At 37.9% G+C, this 20,340-nt stretch overlaps 1 protein-coding gene and 1 non-coding gene across 2 annotated transcripts in view; one reads left to right on the plus strand and one right to left on the minus strand.

Moving 5' to 3' along the window:
- Nucleotides 1-20,340, minus strand: part of LOC115433268 (cilia- and flagella-associated protein 47-like) — a 57,390-nt gene that overhangs the window by 4,863 nt on the left and 32,187 nt on the right. Inside the window, exons 42-64 of the mRNA XM_030154589.1 lie at nt 20,194-20,279; nt 19,911-19,994; nt 19,043-19,113; nt 18,786-18,922; nt 18,341-18,446; nt 18,045-18,265; nt 17,801-17,942; nt 15,324-15,451; nt 14,189-14,254; nt 13,549-13,692; nt 12,299-12,472; nt 11,963-12,074; nt 11,719-11,754; nt 11,525-11,619; nt 10,892-11,067; nt 10,224-10,331; nt 8,271-8,382; nt 7,724-7,828; nt 7,207-7,363; nt 7,024-7,098; nt 4,627-4,765; nt 2,448-2,632; nt 950-1,124 (exon numbers count right to left, since the gene is read on the minus strand). Coding sequence (XP_030010449.1) covers nt 950-1,124; nt 2,448-2,632; nt 4,627-4,765; nt 7,024-7,098; nt 7,207-7,363; nt 7,724-7,828; nt 8,271-8,382; nt 10,224-10,331; nt 10,892-11,067; nt 11,525-11,619; nt 11,719-11,754; nt 11,963-12,074; nt 12,299-12,472; nt 13,549-13,692; nt 14,189-14,254; nt 15,324-15,451; nt 17,801-17,942; nt 18,045-18,265; nt 18,341-18,446; nt 18,786-18,922; nt 19,043-19,113; nt 19,911-19,994; nt 20,194-20,279 — 2,834 coding nt within the window. The remainder of the gene's footprint in view (nt 1-949; nt 1,125-2,447; nt 2,633-4,626; nt 4,766-7,023; nt 7,099-7,206; nt 7,364-7,723; nt 7,829-8,270; nt 8,383-10,223; nt 10,332-10,891; nt 11,068-11,524; nt 11,620-11,718; nt 11,755-11,962; nt 12,075-12,298; nt 12,473-13,548; nt 13,693-14,188; nt 14,255-15,323; nt 15,452-17,800; nt 17,943-18,044; nt 18,266-18,340; nt 18,447-18,785; nt 18,923-19,042; nt 19,114-19,910; nt 19,995-20,193; nt 20,280-20,340) is intronic.
- On the plus strand, nt 12,829-12,899 carry trnag-gcc (transfer RNA glycine (anticodon GCC)). Its single transcript has one exon. It is a non-coding gene; the product is annotated as a tRNA-Gly (tRNA).

Here is a 20,340-nt window from a genome sequence, read left to right on the forward strand (position 1 = left end):
CAGTGTATCAAGTGTATTTTGGCATTAAAGTCAATTTATCATTTTTGGGAATCTGACCTAACATGGAAAGCACTGTTAAACAACACCAGAGGTATCTAATAAGCTGGCCTTCCCCTTCATCTCTGTGAGAGCAGGCCAACCTTTAGCTCCAAACAGTAAGACTCAGCACATGCAGACAGTAATAAATGAATGCAGACGCCACACCCACCTGAAGTGGAGAGTGAGACAGGGAGGGCACATGAGAAAGAGTGAGGTGTAGAGAAAAGACACTGCTACTGTAGTGGGAGGAAGACAAGATAAATAAATGCAGTGTTTACTCACAAGAGGTCGATGCAAGTGTGTTATCAGTCCTTTACACAGCAGACAGAGCAACAAACAGATTGTGTTTGTATGCCTTCCTCTCTGTTGTGTGTCTGTGTTATTCCTCTTTGTGTGTTTGTATTATAGAAAAAAAGTGCTAGTGCTCTATGTGGTTGCTTAGTTTCTCTGTCTTATTATTAGCATACCTTTGTTTCTTCGCTTCACAGAAGTTGTCTGCATGTTTGCTCTTCTGAGTGTGTGAGTGTGACAGTTTGTGCTTTTCTAACATTTGAGACATTTGTGCATCTCTTGACTCTGGAACATAATCCACTGTTTGGTGTGATAATATTGTTATCTCTGCATGTGAGGCTTGAGTATTTTACATGCTTCTGTAGTTTTTGATGTAGAGTTTCTTTTTTACAGGGGACTGTATGGCATTTCCTGCTAACTGTGGGTTTCCTCTTGTCACTGAGTGTTTGTGTGTACAGTAATAATAGTTATCCTCTTTGTGCATTTGCTTACAGTTGAGAGGTATGCAAGCTATGCAAAAACATTTCTTGGCTACTTCCTCTTTCTATTTGAATAGTGGTCAAATGTGTTTTCTCTTTTGTTTTTTGACTTTTTTGTTTTTTTGTTGGTTGACTGTGACCTGCATAGCCTGACAGGGCTGTAGACTAGCTGAAGGGTGAGCACTATGTTGCCAGACTCTGGGTCTCTGCTTGCAGCTTCGATGTAGGCAGAAACACAGTCTTCCACGTCCAAATGCTCCTCTTCACAGACTGACTGCACCTTGCACAGGAAGTCTTCCTTCATCACCTGGGAAACTGTTTAGAAAGGAGAATACAAGATGAAAGGAAGATAAACAGAAAAAACAAGCCTCTGTTCTGAGTGGATTTGAGCTACTTGAGAAAATTAAGCTGACTCCAAGTATTTACTGCACTGTGCTGTTGGACGCCTTTTTATTTACTTTTTAGCTAACTAACTACTAAATGCATCTCTACTCTTGTTTAACCCATAAAAACCCAAAAAGCCACTGGCAGCCAAAACCATGTACTGATCTAAATTGGTGAATAACTTTAGAGCCACTAATCCTATCAACACATGTAAATAACTGGTGTAAAATGCAGTTTGTCATCTTTTCATGGTCATCAGATATGACCCAATTGGACGTTCAGAGGCTCTGTTGTGAAGGTGGGAACACCATCATCTTCTACAACATTGATTCACCAGTAACACCCATGGAGCTGGATCAATGGAAGTGGTTGAAGACATTTGTTTCTATGTTCAGCTACTGATAACTTTGCTAAAAAAGTCATTTGTCCTTCAGTTTTGAGTCTTTCTAATAGAATAACCCTCAATTTTAATTTGAGCTTTTATGAACATCTACATGATCAGTAAATTAAATATAGGAAAATACCCTATTTCCACTGAAAAAAATGTAAAATACAGAGGATAATATTATAATAAATGGTGATAAATCACTCAAGAAAGGTTAAACAGAAAGAAAAATTCATTTGGGAACTGACACAAAGGTAGCACTGGGTCTTAATGGGTAAAATGTTTTACATAGCCTACATATAAAACAGTAAATCTGTTGAAATCAGTAAGAAAAATATTGCAGTTACAAAGCAAAAGATACAGAGTTTTTAGTCAAATAACAAAAAACCTCGCACAGCATTAGCTCTCCAAAAACCAAAGTAACTTTTGTCAAATCGTTTTATAGATGAGAAAAATTGTTTCAGCCTGTGGATTGTGATTCTACCTCTAAAAATTATTTTATGATAACCCAGACTTAAACATTTGCCAGGTAATCATCTGCATGATCATGTACCTGGTGCTCATCTATGTAGTAAATATATGTTTATATAGTTCATTTTCACAAACTGCATACTACAATTTATGCTAAAATGATAAGTTCCATCAAATGCGCAGTATGTATTTGGGTCTGAACAGAGCTGGAGTTGAAGAGTTTAGACATTTTCTGACGACTTATTGTATTTGGTGGAGTAAAATCATTTCACCTTTTTGTCCACTTCTGCTATGAGAAAAAAAAACAGTGCTAATCTCTCATACTTTCCCAAATGCAAGCCCCAAATCCTGGCCTGTTCTGAAATTAATGAAGGAAAAAAAGCCCAACTGGCACACACCTTCCTGGCTTTTCCGGTCTTGACTTCCCAGCACACATCCACTGAGCTGTACATCAAACTTCTTTTCTAACTGGCAGCCAGCTTCACACTGGACTACTCCGAGTGATGGGTTCTCTGCAGACACTTCCAAGGGAATCCCACAGAGGGGGTAAATCCAACAAATGGTGGACAAATCCTGATCTGACCTAAAATACAGTATTAGCATAGTTTTAAATTTCAGTATTGTCACTGGTGTAGGATATCTACCTGGATTTTCACAACTCTAATACCAGGACACCCATACAATGCCTAAAACTGATCTCTGCTTTTAATAGAGTTCATGTATCATATGTAGTCCTGGGTACAGTCACTAAGGGACAAAATAAAGTGAACTCCCTTTTATGGGTGTCTGCATATTTATTTGTCTGTGTGCCACTTTGTTTTTTTCTTTTATTTTTCTTATGGCGTGTCTAACATTTGAGACATTTTGAACATGGTAACTGCATTACACATACAAAACTTGCCTGTGTGTGTATTTGTGTGTAAAACAATAATGGTTTTATGCTGTTTGTTTGTGCAGAATGCTTCCTTAAACTGGAACTACATCCAGCAAAATGTTTTGAGGAAGGCATAAAAATCTATTTCTACCTCTTACTATTTATTATTAATAATAATAATAATAATAATAATAATAATAACTTTATTTATATAGCACCTTTTAAAACAAAGTTTACAAAGTGCTTTGACAAACAAATAAAAGGGCACAACAGCAGGATACAAGATGTAAATAAAAACACTAAAAACACTAAAATAGAAGCAACATAATAGAAGAGATGTGTACAACAATGCAGAAACAAGACACTTCAAATAGATTAAATGAATCAGAATAAGGAGGGCAGGGGTAATGTAACATGATGCTGTTAAATCAATGCAGAAGTAGAGGCGTGAGATAAAACAACATCATGTATGAGAATATAAACCAACAATCAAACAGGATAAGATTCAAATTTAAAAATTTAAAAATTAAAAGGGACAAACATCACATAAAAGCAAGTCTATAAAAGTGTGTTTTAAGAAGTGACTTAAAAGATGCCACTGATTCCGCAAGCCTTATTTCCTCGGGCAGGCCGTTCCGAAGTCGAGGGGCCCTGATGGAAAAGGCCCGGTCACCCTTAGATTTAAGCCTCGACTTTGGAACAGCCAGGAGCCCTCTGCCCGAGGATCTAAGGCTACGTGCTGGCTCGTAGGTAGCTAACATGTCATCTATATAGCTTGGGGCCAGACCCATTCGGGCTTTAAAAGTAATCAGTAAAATCTTAAAATCAATTCTAAAACACACAGGGAGCCAATGGAGGGATGCCAGGATAGGAGTTATGTGATGTCGTCTGTTAAAACCAGTGAGAAGCCTAGCTGCTGTGTTCTGGACCAATTGGAGGCGGGACAGTGATTTTTGATTGATGCCGGACAGAAGTGAGTTACAGTAATCGAGTCTTGTGAATATGAATGAATGTATAACTGTTTCCAGATCTGAGTGAGGGACTATTGGTTTGATTTTTGAAATGGTTCGCAGATGTAAGAAACATGATTGGATAACTTTATTGATGTGGGGTTGGAATGTGAGGTCTGAGTCAAATATTACACCAAGATTTCTGGCAGTTGGTGTAATATTTGAGGAGAGGGGACCGAGGCAGTTTTTTACGGCAGTGGTGGAATGTGGTGGACCGAACAATATGACTTCTGATTTAGAGTTGTTATTGTATTGTATTATATATTATATATGATTTAGTTGTTGTTATTTGAATATGGTGTAGTGTGTTTGTTTTTATTGGTTTACTGTGACCTGTATGGCCTGAGGGGACTGTAAGCTAACTGAAGGGTGAGTGTTATGATGCCAGACCTCATACAGGAGAGTGTCCTTAGTTCATTCCTTCCTTCATAACCTTCGACTAACTGAATTACTCAGAATGTAATAATTAAATACTGTATGTATCAAATTATGACATTTGAACTATGCAGAAATGTGCCTGGATGAAAAACCAAATAAAAACAGTGCATGTTTAAAACTAAAGTAAAAAAAAAAAAAAGACAAAACTGATTTTCTAGCGATCAAGCAGCAAGGCTATAAGGTGATAAAACCTGAGACAGGGCACAGATCCAGGTTTAGGTCATTTATACAGATTATAAAGGCATGCATACATACCTTATGCTGCTTGCACTGCAGGTGCAGTCGTTGCTAAGGGACCTCATAGTGATGCAGAGCCAGACTCGCTGTATTTCCACAGAAGTCGGGGCAAACACAACAGGAACATTAAAACTGGCTCCTGCATTGATCTGTATACCTGTGGCAGAGCATCGCCATTTTAGTAATTTAACTACACTGTGGACAAAAGTATTCATGTTGAATTCAAGCATTTCTTTTCCAACAGCAGTCTGGCCTAAAAATCAATAAAGACAAATATAATAATACAGTTTTATATTGTGATAAATATCATTGCATTGCATTGGTTAGTTTTGTTTAAATTGCTATCTTTGCTTCAAAAATGCCTTAGAGATGATTTGTTTTTGTTTTTTTATCCATGACTATGATTTTAAACATTCTACCTCAAAATTTTTTCAATGTATCCTGTAAATAACAATTTTATATCACAACTAACCATCTACTTCTCACATCTCAAATTAGCATGAACAGGACATCTTCCAGTTGTAGCCATGATGTGTCCCAATACACCACCGGTCAAAAGTTTTAGAACACCCCGATTTTTCCAGTTTTGTATTGAAATTCAAGCAGTTCAAGTCCAATGAACAGCTTGAAATGGTACAAAGGTAAGCAGTGAACTGCCAGAGGTAAAAAAAAAGGTAAGGTTAAACAAAACTGAAAAATAATGTACATTTCAGAATTATACAAAAAGGCCTTTTTCAACAAACAAGAAATGGGTTAACAACTTAAAGCAGTTCTGTAGCAATGGAGGTTGATAAAGCCTCGAAAGTTGGTGCTACCAATTCCTACAGGTGTCCCAACGTTTCTTAATTACTTACAACCCCCTCTGTCTGCATAAAAGTAGTGTTGGAACACACTTTGGTACCATACCGTTGTGAGCATTATTTGAACAGTATTGTACTGCAGGAAGTAGTGTTGTTACAATAAAAATGGCGAGGAAAAGCCAATTAACGATAGGAGACAGACCATCATAACACTTAAAAATGTAGGTCTTTCCTACAGAGAAATTGCCAAGAAAGTCAAGGTGTCAGTAAGTCCAGTTTCCTTCACCATCCAAAGGCTCTCAGAAACTGGGGGAAATGCTGACAGGAAGAGGTCTGGCAGAGCCAAAGCCACAACAGAATCAGAACACAAGTTTCTGAGAGTCAACAGCTGGAGTGATAGGTGACTCACAGGACAACAGCTTCAAGCACAGCTCAACAATGGTCGTAATAAGCAAGTCTCAGTTTCAACTGTGAAGAGAAGACTTCCAGTTGCAGGTTTGATGGGTCAAGATGCAGCAAGAAAGCCACTGCTGAGACTTCAGAGTAAGAAAAAGAGGCTTGGCTGGGCCATGAAACACCGCCAGTGGACTACTGAAGACTGGAAGAAGGTGTTATGGACTGATGAATCCAAATTTGAAATCTTTGGTTCATCCCGCAGGACTTATGTACGCCGTTGAGTAGATGAAAGGATGGTTCCTCAGTGAGTGACATCAACTGTCAAACATGGAGGAGGAAGTGTGATGGTCTGGGGCTGTTTTGCTGGATCCAGGGTCGGTGACTTGTAAAGAGTGAAAGGCATCCTGAACCAAAACGGCTACCACAGCATTCCACTGCGCCATGCAGTACCCTCTGGGATGTGCCTAGTTGGTCAGGGGTTCATCCTACAGCAAGATAATGACCCAAAACATAAATCCAAGCTATGCCAGAACTAACATGGAGTGGCCAGCACAATCTCCAGACTGAAACCCCAATGAGCTGGTTTGGGGTGAACTGGACAGAAGAGTGAAAGCAAAGCAACCTACAAGTGCTACACATTTATGGGAACTTCTGCAACAGAGTTGGAAAAGAACTTTCTGAAAAATATTTGATTTCCATTGTAGAAAGAATGCCACGAGTGTGTTCAACTGTTACATCTGCCAAAGGTGGACACTTTGATGAGTCAAAAGTTTAGAATTCATTTTGGTTTCTAAATTGATTCCATGATTTCTTGTTTAACTTCAATTGTTTATTTGTTCTATGCTTTAATTTCAGAGTACACTGAGACATTAAACTGCATTATTTTCAATGAAATCCTGGAAAAACTGGGGTGTTTTAAAACTTTTGACCGGTAGTGTAGTTTATAAACATCAAAATCATTTGTTTGCATTTTGTTTGAGTGTCATATACAGTATGTCTATCTTATAAAATCCTCATCAAAATGCACTATGATGCCTTTGGGGATGTGTGTAAAACCATATTAAAGGTTGCATCAAACTAAAATTCCACAGTCCGGTGAAGAATTTAAAGAGTAAGGGAGCTTTAATATCAGGTAATTGTATATGTATTACGTATAATTTTTAAAAATATTTTTCCCAGCTGAACTGTTCTTCAAAGATGTCCCTTACACACACCACACCTTTAGTCTGACTCAGAGGGACAACGAAGACCGTCTTGTCTGTAGTAGATGGTAACGCCCCTTTTGGGTCCTCATCTGAGAAAAACAGCCACATAATAAGCACTGAACGTGTTACATGTATGTGATAGGAACAAATGTTTGACAAAATTCATGTGTATGTGAAAAACAGCATGTTCTTGTGACCTGTGAGTGTGAGATCGAGCACAGCCTGTAGCTCCATGGGGTTTGTGAAAGGAATGTTGATGGAGGCTCTAGAGCCAATCATGGATGAGATGCTCACGAGCTCCTCAACCTTTGGATTAAGGCCACGCCCACTCAATTCGAAACACCATTCTTGCAACTATAGAGTGACAGAGAAAGTATAACAAAAGACAGATAGAACAGAATTAACATATTGCATAAATCAAGTATTTTATTAAATATTCTAAAATCGTCAGCAATAAGCAGCAGCTTCCTGTATCTTGAGTAAAAGTTATATCTGTGCCAATGAAAAGCTTTATGAATTGATCTAATTGCTCAAGACTTAAGTTGAGCTGAAGATGAGGCAGCAAATAAAAAGAGAGCACCTGCTTAAACCAATCTGAAAAGAAAAAAATCAGAAATAGCAGTTCATTCATGTGTTTCTTTATGTGTGCTTTTGTGTGTGAAGACAAGGGATGGTGATTCATGTCATGTATTTTCTCTGTGTATGTGTTTATACCTGAGGGCATGAGAAAGTGATTTTTGCTGCGTGGCTCCCCTCCCCAATGGATGAAGGGCTAAAACAGACACCAAGCTGACTGGAAGAGTGTGGCTCAAGAATAAGCTGAAACACACACAACACAGCACAGGGAATGGCTTCTATGGGAACAGTAAGCAAGGATAAACACACTCATGCTGAAAGAGACAAATCCTCAACATTGCACTGCTAGGCAACCCACAGCTTTCCATCCAGACACACTAAAGACTGCTCCCTCAAAAAGACAAGGGTGGCAAAAACTGTAGTGAAAAAATAATTTAAAATATGAAAATATGAAATACAAAATATAAAATATGGACTTCAACTAAAAGATGCAAAGAAATTTTATTTAGATGTTTAAAAAAAAAGGCTGCATTATTTTATTTACGGTCCTTTTTTGGGGATGAAGTCCTAAGTAAATACATCAAAATATCTTCGAAAGTCTGTCAGAAAGGGTGTTAATACTGACATGGAATAAAGAGCTGGTGAAAGTAGGGATAAGAAACAAAGTGTGTGAGACTGTACTGACGGTGTTTCCTGAATCCATCTCCAGTGAGTAGTTTCTGGGGTTACTGTTGGCTACAATTAGCTCCAGAGTTTCTGCAGTTGGGTTCACCAGGGGAAGGGTTATTCTGGTCCATCTGTCACACACAAAAAAGCATGCACGCGCACACACACACACACACGCACGCACGCACGCACACACACACACACACACACAAATAGACGCACTTAAAGTTAACTTTTAATAATAGCTGTAGTCATTTGGAATCTGATATCACATGAATTAACTGCCCAATCAGAATAAAAATGTCACTAGTGGCTTCCTCGATTTGAAGAGACTGGCTTTATATGAGTAGTGTAAAGAAAATAATCCTAATAACCATGGAAATGGCACATTTTCCAGGGAGATCTAAAAAAATGTAAGGATGTAAATGTAAAGCACAAGTATTATTCCCAGGGGTGGGTCCATTTTTGTCGGTGTGTGATGAATGAAAACTAAAGCCGTATTTGCATCTTATCTGTTAGATAAGATGCTTTATGTGGATGGAACCTCTTGTACATGTCAAGAAAATCTGTTCTGATTAATTTCTTTGGGGCATATGAATACAAATCTTATCATAACACTTTGTTCAGTGTGAGTGAAAACAGTTAAGATGGAATCTCTAGTCAGAATGATTTCAGTCATGTTGAAGATATGCTGTCGTAATAACCACAGCTCATATTAAAGCATGTAATGATGAGCACTGTAGTCTCTTTTTCATAGTATAAAAATAAAGATGTCAAAAGAAACAGTGTTATCCAACTATATGTACCTAATTTATACATTAAATATGATCGTAGTGACATGCCTAAGGGACTTGTTAAGATCAGCTGAGGAACAGCAGTTTACAGGACTGCCCTTAAAACGGGTAAAGATTTCAAATGAGCCTTAGTGTTGTCGCTATTAAAACTGAAAATTATCAAAACTAACATATATAAATGACAGGTGAATTCATGTATGCAACCTCTAAAAGCCATCTGTAGAATGTAGGGTTACAAAATATAGTTTGTAATACATTCTGATAATATTTTTCTTAAACCAGTATACAAACTGACTCTAACTGGTACAAATAATAATAAATGAAGACATTTCTCTTAAAGTGCATTTATGTATCCCATTTAACCATGACTCTTTATACTATACAGGGTGGGGAAGCAAAATTTACAATGAACATTTAGTTGTTTTTTCTCAGCAGGCATTACGTCAATTGTTTTGAAACCAAACATATATTGATGTCATAATCATACCTAACACTATTATCCATACCTTTTCAGAAACTTTTGCCCACATGAGTAATCAGGAAAGCAAACGTCAAAGAGTGTGTGATTTGCTGAATGCACTCGTCACACCAAAGGAGATTTCAAAAATAGTTGGAGTGTCCATAAAGACTGTTTAGAATGGAAAGAAGAGAATGACTATGAGCAAAACTATTACGAGAAAGTCTGGAAGTGGAGGAAGCAACAAAAAACGTACCAAAGCTTTTATTAAAGCTCTCAAATCCAAAATCCTAAAGGATCCAACCAAATCCATGAGAAAAATGGCAATTGAAATTGAGGAAGACAACAAGACCGTTAGAAATGCAGTAAAATATGATTTGAAGATTTAAATTCTCATGACTTTCAATAAACTAATTGGTCATACACTGTCTTTCAATCCCTGCCTCAAAATATTGTAAATTTTGCTTCCCCACCCTGTACTTCTCTTACACCTACAAGACATACATAAAGTAATGTGTTTCTGTCTCTGTTGTGGTGGGATGACAGAATCCTCAACCCACAGAACTGAAAGCAACCAAGAGCTGGGTGCAACTGTGTGGAAAAATCATAAGAATGGGATTACTGGTAAGAATGTACTGAAACTGGTTTGTGATTGTGTTTACTGTAGATACCGAGCTAATAGCCCTGCAGTGAGGCAATGTGTGTTTGTGTGTGGACCTACTTGCCCAGTTGACAGCCGACCTGAGGAAGCATAGTTACTGCACAAGGAAGGGCATAAAGCTCCAGCTGATAGCAGAACTCCCCCACCATTTCTGACTGGAACACCACACTGGCAGAAAGTAAGACATAAACATGAAACTGATTTAATAAGATGGACAACAATTTAGGTTGTATAAGGTGAAGCTGCATATTCTAGAGCTCGTCTGAAACAGTACATTTCTTTGAATAAAAGGTCACCGTCAAAATGTATCACTCAATTACATATTGGACAGCAGTCATAACTTTCTTTTTCAGCAAGAAATGATCATATGTGTTTTATTTCCTTAGAGAAATGGGTCAGAAAAAGGATGAATGCAGACGGCCAGAGGAATCTTTAAAATAGATTATTAATAGCATTTGTGAATGGTTAACCCTCCTGGAGAAAGGGTTTCTGCAGCTTTCAACATGTTACATTTAAGCTGTAATTTATAAGACCATTTTAAATGCAATTTAAGACTTGTGACATTTATGCTGGTGGAAGAAATGTGAAAGAGATAAAGGAAAGTCAGAGTCAAAAAGCTGAATCTGGTGATGGTGCCAATGTGAATGCAGCCACAATACAGAGTGGTGTTTGTTTCTTCTCATTTTTCTTTTTTTCTGTCGTCCCTACAGCTGTGCAGTGAGTCTTACCTGCTCTCGCTCTTTCCTATTTTGTCAGGAGAAAACATGGCCTTATAGGTAAGAGCCCCCCGAGGGGGAACTGAAATCCACTTGGGCCCACTTAGATCATCACCGTCCAGGGAAACATCCAAATTCAGTGGCTCTTCATGTGTGTTATTGATGGGGATCTCTATGGCAACTTCACTCTGGGAAAACAAATTTTAAATGTGCAATCTATGTATGCTTTTCCATGTCATGTATAAGTCTTCTGATGTGCAGAAAATGTACTGTAACAGACACCATACAGCAGAGTACTAACAGTACTAACATTATCCTAACTGGATTCTGTACAGATTAGATAGTAGCCTTACTTAAAATCATCCTTAAAATCAATGTTGTGTCTCGCTTGCTGATTTATATAGCAATTGTGTTTTGAAATGCAGAAACATAATTTGTGCTATGAAGGTTTAACTACTTCACTTCAGTAAAAATTGTTTATATTAATATAATGACTCAGTCATTATCATAAAAAATCCATTTGCGATTAATCTCCATTAAATGCAAAATGTATGTTAAAATGATTTAGTCAGTCAACACACAGATGTGCTACTATTTTTGTGCAAAAATGAAGCTCACACTAGACCAAAGACAACTTGGATTTACCTGAACAACACATGTTACATTTATGACCTTTAAGGGCTCTGCTGGCTTACAAATGACCTCCAGAGAGAAATACACTTCATAGCTCCCAGCAGCTCCTGTGTAAAATGTGCATAGTTAAAAATATATAAACAACTTATTAAAAAGGTGAATATTTTATTGATTATTTAAAGTATATTGTACAGCACAGACTTTACCTTTGTCATCATCAGTTTCTACAAATGACAGAAATCCTGCAAGGATAATCATTAGTATAATGTTATATCTTACTTTTACAGCGAACCACAAACCTACACAGAGCCACAAAGACATTAAAAATCTTGTGTTAAAGTGGGTTTTCAAATAATTATACTAAGAATATGTAAGTGTTTAAGCAAATTAAGAGCACCTGCTTTCCAAGACACTCAAGCCTAACAATCTCACACACAAAAGACGTATTACCTGTCTGTGTCCCTCGTTTCCATGGTGATACGGTCAGTATGTAAGGAGTGCTGTGACCCGGTTTGATCTCCAGATATGGATGACCACTCACAATGGAAAGGTCTGTCTTTAACTAGAAATTCACAAGTACAGTACACTCAATGAGGACAAAAACAGATACACAAAGATATCCACAAACTGGCACACAAATGCAAAGATAAACAATAAATAACCACAATGGTTTTTACAATACAAACACATTTGGGTAACAACAATACCCTTCTTTTATTTAATTTTTTTTTTTTTCTCATTTATAAAAAATGAATCACAACTTAAAATGTTTTCCTAACTGAATACCTTCAGAGTGAGCTTGTTCTGGCTGTAGTTGGGAACATCCAGCTGTGTGTGTTTTGTCTGCCCAGCAGGGCAGTGTAATACGATATGGTCCACAGGCAGGGGCCGCTCTCCCACTCCTCTAAGGGTAAACACGTGCTCAGTTCCGTCACAGTCATTATGTAAAGACAACTTGCCCTGTGGGGAGGGGATAAAGTCCACAGTCAAACACACACACTGGTGTTGAGTATACGGAGCAAGAGAGAATAATGGCAACAGCTACATTTTAGCATGAATATGGTGGATTACACAGACATCAAATATTTTTTTTAGGTCAGACATATTACAAATCACAGCATAAACAGTAATGTACCTTCATACTTCACTCATACATTCATATTGGTAAAGAAACATCTCTACATCTGTGGAGTATTACATGTGAGCAGATCAACAAGAAAAGGCAAGTGTAGGGACAACAAAAGCAATCAGTAGTCTGCAACTGCCCAGGGGATGTTCTCTATGTAATCCCCTCCCCCTCTACTCATTCCAGAAATGCATTGGTGGTTCAGTGGTAGAATTCTCGCCTGCCACGCGGGAGGCCCGGGTTCGATTCCCGGCCAATGCAACACTGTTTTGAATTTTTATTGTGGATCCTTTATATTTGCAAGAGAGACAATCCCATGGATCACATCCTAAAAGTATAACTATCAACATTGTCTTAAGAAAGTAAAAATAAATGAAGTAAAAATAATTTATGGAGTGAACTAATCTTTTCTCACATACTTGGTTCCTACTTGTAAAAAGCACAATAATTTCCACCTCCTCGTCTGTAATTATAATTAATTACTGAGTCACTGAACTGTTAATCATCCTGCATATTAATGTAAGGAGGAAGCCCTACTGCTGTCATACCTGTGTACTGTATGTTTGGAAAAAGACTGGAAGCTAATGTTGGCCACAGAGGAGCCTGGAATTACCAGATATTTTTCCAGGTTTGTTTTGAGGAAATAAGATACACTAAGTGGTAGCTGTGGAGCTAATAGTTCTCTCAGAGTGGAGGAGGCTAATAAGAAGAAAGCCCAAACATCATGGCTGAGTGGATGAGCCTTAGAGGCGGGGGATTTTCAAAGTGGGCTCTTCTCATAAGTGCTTCTGATGTTGAAAGATACTGAATAGTCATGCAGAAAGTACCAAGCAAGACTGCACAACAAAACAAAGTAATGAGGGGAGAAAAGTGAAAGAAAAAGAAGTAAAACCAGGATAAAGGGCATTACCTTGACAATGCACTGTGTAGCAGGGTGAAAGGTTAGAGGGTAACAGGCTTTTGTCCCTGCAGCCACATGGAAAACCTTTGGTCCGGAGAAACCTTCACCCCATAATTCAGCTTGCATTTTCCAGTCCTGGTCGGTCTTGTTGTTCTACAGGTGACACATAAGTTCCATCATTTACTTGAACCCACAACGTGATATCATGACTCGCATAAATATACACGCTACTTTAATTGGCATGTTATCTGTATGCATTATAAGCTTTCTGCGTGTATGTTCACGCCGTTACTAGCCCCCTGTTCAACCTGAATCAATGCGTAAAATACTACGCACTGGGGGTTAGGGTTATGTGAACCAGAGATCTTGGCGTAAATTGACACATGATCAAATGGCGTTGAATAACACGCGAAAGGTCGAAAATATCTAGGTATAGCATGCCAAATGCCATAAGAACTGGTGTGACATACACCATTTATTGAGATCAATCTGCAACCCATCAATTTGAAATGTCATACAAAAACAAACAAAATCAAATCTTTTGAGAGATCAGTCAACAATAATTTGCAGGAAAACAGTACATTCACATACACACACACACGCACACACCCATGCACACACAGATTTATTTAAAACAGGACCTACTCACCAGTAGTATGTCTTGCTTGACTGAGCGGTGAGCAGGTGAGCTGAAGTCTAACTGCACAGGTACTCGCTATAGGCACAAATAATTTATTAATAGTAAAATGTGATCTTGTAATACAATAGTACAATGGTTCTATATTGTACCAGTCAATACTAAATAAAAGTCACCATATCCTGGGCACCGGACTGGACCATATGGACAAGAAAATCATATCTCAATATACACTGTTGCCCAAGTTGGAATAAAACATTTTAACATCTTCTCATTAAATGATTGTTACAATGTGATTTATTCTTAATAGAGAGAGTGTAATGGGGCTCAGTATGTAATTACTGCACCTAAACAAAGGTGATCGCTGATGTGTATAAACATGAATTAAAAAAGAAGGTGTCTGAAAACAAAATTATTCCAACTTTATCTGCAACAGTGTACATTTTACCTGAATGGTAATATACAATATTTAGCTCAACACTTTTTCATGAACTGTATTACATTTTCAGTTGTAAGGCAAAGACATACAAAAGGTCATGAAACATTGATGCTACAGCAGAATCAACACAAGATATACATATTCTTCGATGTTAGAATTGAGTAAAGTACTAAAGTAAACATGGAAGACATGGAATAAAGTACTTTATTACTCCCTTGGGATTCATAAAGTATCTATCTATCTATCTATCTATCTATCTATCTATCTATCTATCTATCTATCTATCTATCTATCTATCTATCTATCTATCTATCTATCTATCTATCTATCTATCTATCTATCTATCTATCTATCTATCTATCTATCTATCTATCTATCTATCTATCTATCACTATAAACAGACCTGAATCCACACCCTAGCTTACTTAACCCAAGCATCATCACTGTTACAAACTACGCATGATGCTACACACTCTTAACAACATAAGTAAAGTGACACTGACACTGACATCCTCACAAAATTATCTAACAATTTGTTCTTATTTTCTGTGCACTCAGTATGTGTGATATCATATATGATGATACATCCCTACTTGTGCTCTATGCTGCAATTAAATAATATTGTTTGATCAAAAGTAATGAAGATAAAGCTCTGGGAATAAAAATACCTCATCATCAATTCAACTCAACTCATCATTTATTATTTACCTCAGAGGTAACATTGGCCTCCAACATGTAGACTCTGGTATCACACCAAGACCTCAGAACTACTCGACATGTGAAGTGTCCCACTGAGTGTGCCTGAAAATGTATTGGGATTTCCACACAGCCACAGTCTAGGGAACATTGTGGAGGCAAAGAAGGGAGGGAGGAGGTGGAAAATCAAAGAAGTCCTGATGATAAGTATATGTGAAAATAGAGTATCAAATTAAGTAAAGTGTCAAATGATGTGGAAAAAGTGACAGCAGTCCCACTCTTTCCCTGAAATTATTTTCCACGACTTTTCCAGGACATTTCAGCTGCTACAGAGACAAGTTATCACATCATACACTAATACATTCCCCTGTCCTCCTCATTCTTTGGAAGTGTTCTTTTCTACAGTTGTAACTTGCATTTACCCAGATTGTTTCTACATTTATTATTCAGACATCTTATGTGCAGTCTATGGCTATAATTTATCTATGATAAATAATTAGGACAAATGTATCATAAAATAATGCAAACACACCCACAGATTACAGCATAGCACTTCATTAGCCTGACAAACTGGAGTTACAATGTTCAATTGGGCGATTCCCAACTCGACTTTCTCTTCTCTCTTACTTTCTGTCCTGCACTTCCTCTAAAAACATTTGCATATTTTCAATAAATCACTGAAAAACAATGTCCTTTGTTTCATCTCAGTTTTCTGCACAACTCAGTTGACTTTACACTGCTGGCACCTGCATTTCTCAAACATAATACAAATCTGAGCTGGAATTTAATGAATAGTGCGACTTGACCCTCCTGATTACCCAGCAAATCTCTGCTTCAAACATGGCTTGACTCAAAAAAAAAAACAAAAAAAAAAATGCTGAGCTTCCTTGTGTTTCTGTACTACAGCCTTGTAATGCTGTATTTCCACGACTGACACTTACAGTGGCTGTTTGTGGTTCTTTATTGGTTGTACATTTCCTTCACTCTCCTGTGTCTTTTGAAGCAGACCCCCTCATAAAATCTGTCATTCGTCACTCATTCTTTGATTGTCCAGTTATCTTGATGTGGCCTTGCCCTCACGTGTGACTCTTTAGGGCTGACAAACCCATGTTGCCAAAATCAAAAGACTTTCTGCAAAACTTGCAGTATGCCCTGTGTATATCTTCTGACACCTCTCCTAGCGGTCTTCCATCCATTCACTTTTGAATTTAGACTGTCCTCCTGAAATTGTCACTCATTCCTGTAATAAGAGGACAATACACATTTGAAACTGTCTAGTACTGCCCATTTTTGTTGTTTAATCAACCTGTCAAGCCCTTTGAATTGCATTTGATTTGTTTAAAAGTTCCAAAATAAAATAAAATTCACTGATTGATTGCTGTAATGGTAATTTAGCCATGTTAAATCAATTCATTTCTGCTAACAACAGTGGAAATAAGAAATGCCAGCGGTTCAAATGAACATGTAATAGTTAAAGTTTTCACTGCCTACTTTTCTCATTTTAAGAGTGCCCTTCTTCCCTGTGGTCCCTGTGTGCATTTCACTCTGTTGACAACTACTTTCATTGGAAATTAACGATCTTCAGTCTACATGAAAAGTCGTTAATCTCTAATTTCTTCTCCCCATCTATCTGTGCACATACAAAGTATTTTAAAACAACCAAATTCCTAATGTTGTTTTCATTCACTTATTTCCTGTTTCTATTGTCAGATAATAAAACAAGTGTGAAATACTGAGTGAAACATGTCCCATTAAGATTACCTGTTAACTGTAATTACCTTGAAGCTCCCAGTCTGCTAAAATCAGAGATATGTTGCATCTCACTGCGCACAGCCAACTCAGTAAACGACAGGCCCACTTTAACTCTCCTCTGCTCTTCTGCCTGTCACTCAATGGAGGAGAGAGAGGAGCCTGTGGCCACGCGGGAGAAAAATCTCGCAATAGCAAGCCAATATTAGCAACGCTTTTCAACTTACAGTCGCTAGTTTTGTTTCTAGGTGCTAAGTCCTTAACAGGGTCTGAAAAGTCACTATCTAGCAACAAAGTCAATTGGAAGCACTGGGCTGCAGAACTGCTCTGAGCGGAAATAGCAAATTTGATTGGCTGGTAGTGTTACGTGGGGCACTGCACCAGCTAGAAGCAGAGAAGCGCTGGGCCTTAATGTTGCCCAGAAGATAAAGTGACAACAGACATGCATGCGCATAACTTTTAACCCGTTTACATTTGCTCACAAGGCAGTGCGAGGATAAATAATTTTCCAGGATAACTTAACCTTTTCCAGGACATTGGACCCTTTTTCTCATTTCCCATATGTTTTCCATGACTGGAAAATTGGTCAGTCCAGGTTTTCCAGGACGCGTGGGAACCCCTAATGATCAAGCTGAGCTACTTGATCAATAACAGTCAAAGTAACTTTTCTAAAGTGATAAAAAGAAGTAATGTGACCTAGTCAGTTTGGAAATTATCAGATTTCTGTGCATCGACAATACCTGAAGGATTCTTCCACGGTACTTTGATGGTTTCTTTAATGGGTATAGTGACTATATTAGGTAAAGTGAAGTACTGTGGCAGAGACACCTCCACACTGTACTCTATTCCTTTACTGTTGTCATCATGTTTCATCAGATGGGTCTAGCAGCAGTAGAAAGATAAAGGACATTCCAAGTCAGTACAAAATCACAGATAGCATCTCAATATCAAACTCATATATGAACAAATCCATAATGTGAGCACCTGTTGTTTGCTAAGTTTCCGTGCTGCTGTGATTGCTCTCACACTGCTGCTATGCAAAGAGTGCGTCAGCAACCGCCTTCGATGCTCTTCGGCGCTCATGCTGTATTGACCCCAGATGGCCAGAGCTTGCTCCCAGGCCATATTAATTACTGGCACACAGATCACTTCCTCACACACTTGTCCCACTTTGCAGTTAAGGCTTATTGTTGATACACACACATCTGTTAAGAAAATGTTTGGTGTTTGCTTTGATATGATTCCATCAAATGCTCAAAAGACTGTGTGGAGTTTCCTACCTGAGCTGATGAGACTCTGGTCTATGTTACAACTGGGTTTGGCAGTGAGTGGAAAAGGAAGAGGCAACTCTGCTGTGGCCTTGACCATATATACCATGTCTCCCACCTAAAGTGACACATAAACAGAGGTATGGCTGTTAGTACATAACAACACAGCCTTTAAATCACATTGCAGACTTACACACTGCACCTGATTATACACAAAATCTGTGTAAGAGCCTCATTTTTTGTTTAAATTTGGAATCACATAATAGCATTTTACGATATGTTTTCAAGTAAACAGCACAGGCCACCTTCAAAGCAAATTAAATAAGACTGAATGGTTGATTCTCTCCACAGTCAGACATATTTGACATTTCATCTCATGAAATGTCTTCCATGTTTACGTTAATAGTCTGGCTAAAAAGACACATGTCAGAAGACAGACCCGAATGGACACACTGACCTGTGGACAAACTAGCAGCACAGAGCAGTATTTGATCCCTGGGCAGAAGGGCAGGTAGTGGAGCTTCAGAGTATTTGTGTGACCTGATTTCAGAAAAATACTCCTCACTGCACATGAGAAATCACTGTCCTCTCCACCTGAATACACAAACAAAAAGAATACAAGGAAGCAGACATGAATAAAACTATAGCAGTTGTACCAAAGCATAAACACTCTTTAAGTCTGCAGCATATGTACATTGTTTTGTTTACACTTACTGTGATCTGAGCACTTTCCTCCGGTCTCTTCCTCACAGCTCCTGTCTGTCATTGTCTCCACTGAGGGACTTCTATAGGGAGGGGAGATTGAAATCTAAATCACAATTATTCACGTAAATGTATAAGACTACACAGCTCAGTCCATGAGAACCATCTACAACCTCTGTCCTATTTGAAGTCATTATCGTTGTCTTCTGATATTGGACGAGCCACAGGAATGTTTTAGCTTTGAAGACGTCTCAGGTGGTTAGAGATGCATACTAACCACACACTTTTAATGACAACCTGGTGCTCTCCTGAGGAACAACCTTACATGTACCCAACCTTCTGAAATACATCAAGGAATATCTTTTTTATGACAGACAAGCTCTCTGGTTACTGTACACAGATCTTCTAATATATCATGATAATTCAGAGAAGTATAGGTGACTTCCAAGTCTGTTTAAAACACAGTATTAAACTGAGTTTTTAAGTCATTACAGTCAGTTATATTTTTCTCTAAAGTTTTTCTGTACAGTTTAATTTCATGAAGGCATTTTACTGATTTCATAAGACATAATAAATTATCCATGTTGGTCTTAGTACATTATATGTATGTTGTAACTATGTGTTGTGTTTCATGCTGTCTCTTGGCCAGGACTCCCTTGGAAAAGAGGTTCTTAATCTCAATGGGATCTTTTTCCTGGTAAAATAAAGGTAAAAAAAATCATATATATATATATATATATATATATATATATATATATATATATATATATATATACATATATGTGTGTGTGTGTGTGTGTGTGTGTGCAATGCAGACAGTCCATAGTTACTTTTCTCATCGTTGTTACAATATGAGTATTGTTAACAGTGCATGTGTTACTTGGTTTTGGAGGCAGCCTGTTGAATTAGGTCTTTTCTCTTCTCCGGCTTCAGTGGGTTGGACACAGAATCCATTAGCACCACCCTAAACACAACACACATACCAGAAGACATTGTACATGCTATTGGGGTTTCTACCACAAATACAACTGCTTTTACATCAGCAGAAATGTAGTATGAAACTTGGCAACAAAAGCAATGGTGTCTGAATGGTTATATATTAGTAATAGGGGGCAAATTGCAAAATATTTTGCATATGCATGCTCATACATACATTCACTTACCTGAATTTGCCTTCCTTTGTGAATGGATTAGTGACTGGTAGTTGGATTTCCTTCAGTTTGTAGCATGGAGAACTGCACTTGACAGTCTAGTGAGGAGAGATAGTGGAAGAGAACCTATTTATGGATTCACTTACTGTATCACCATCC

This window comes from Sphaeramia orbicularis, chromosome 2 (genome assembly GCF_902148855.1).
Source record: "Sphaeramia orbicularis chromosome 2, fSphaOr1.1, whole genome shotgun sequence".
NCBI lineage: Eukaryota > Metazoa > Chordata > Actinopteri > Kurtiformes > Apogonidae > Sphaeramia > Sphaeramia orbicularis.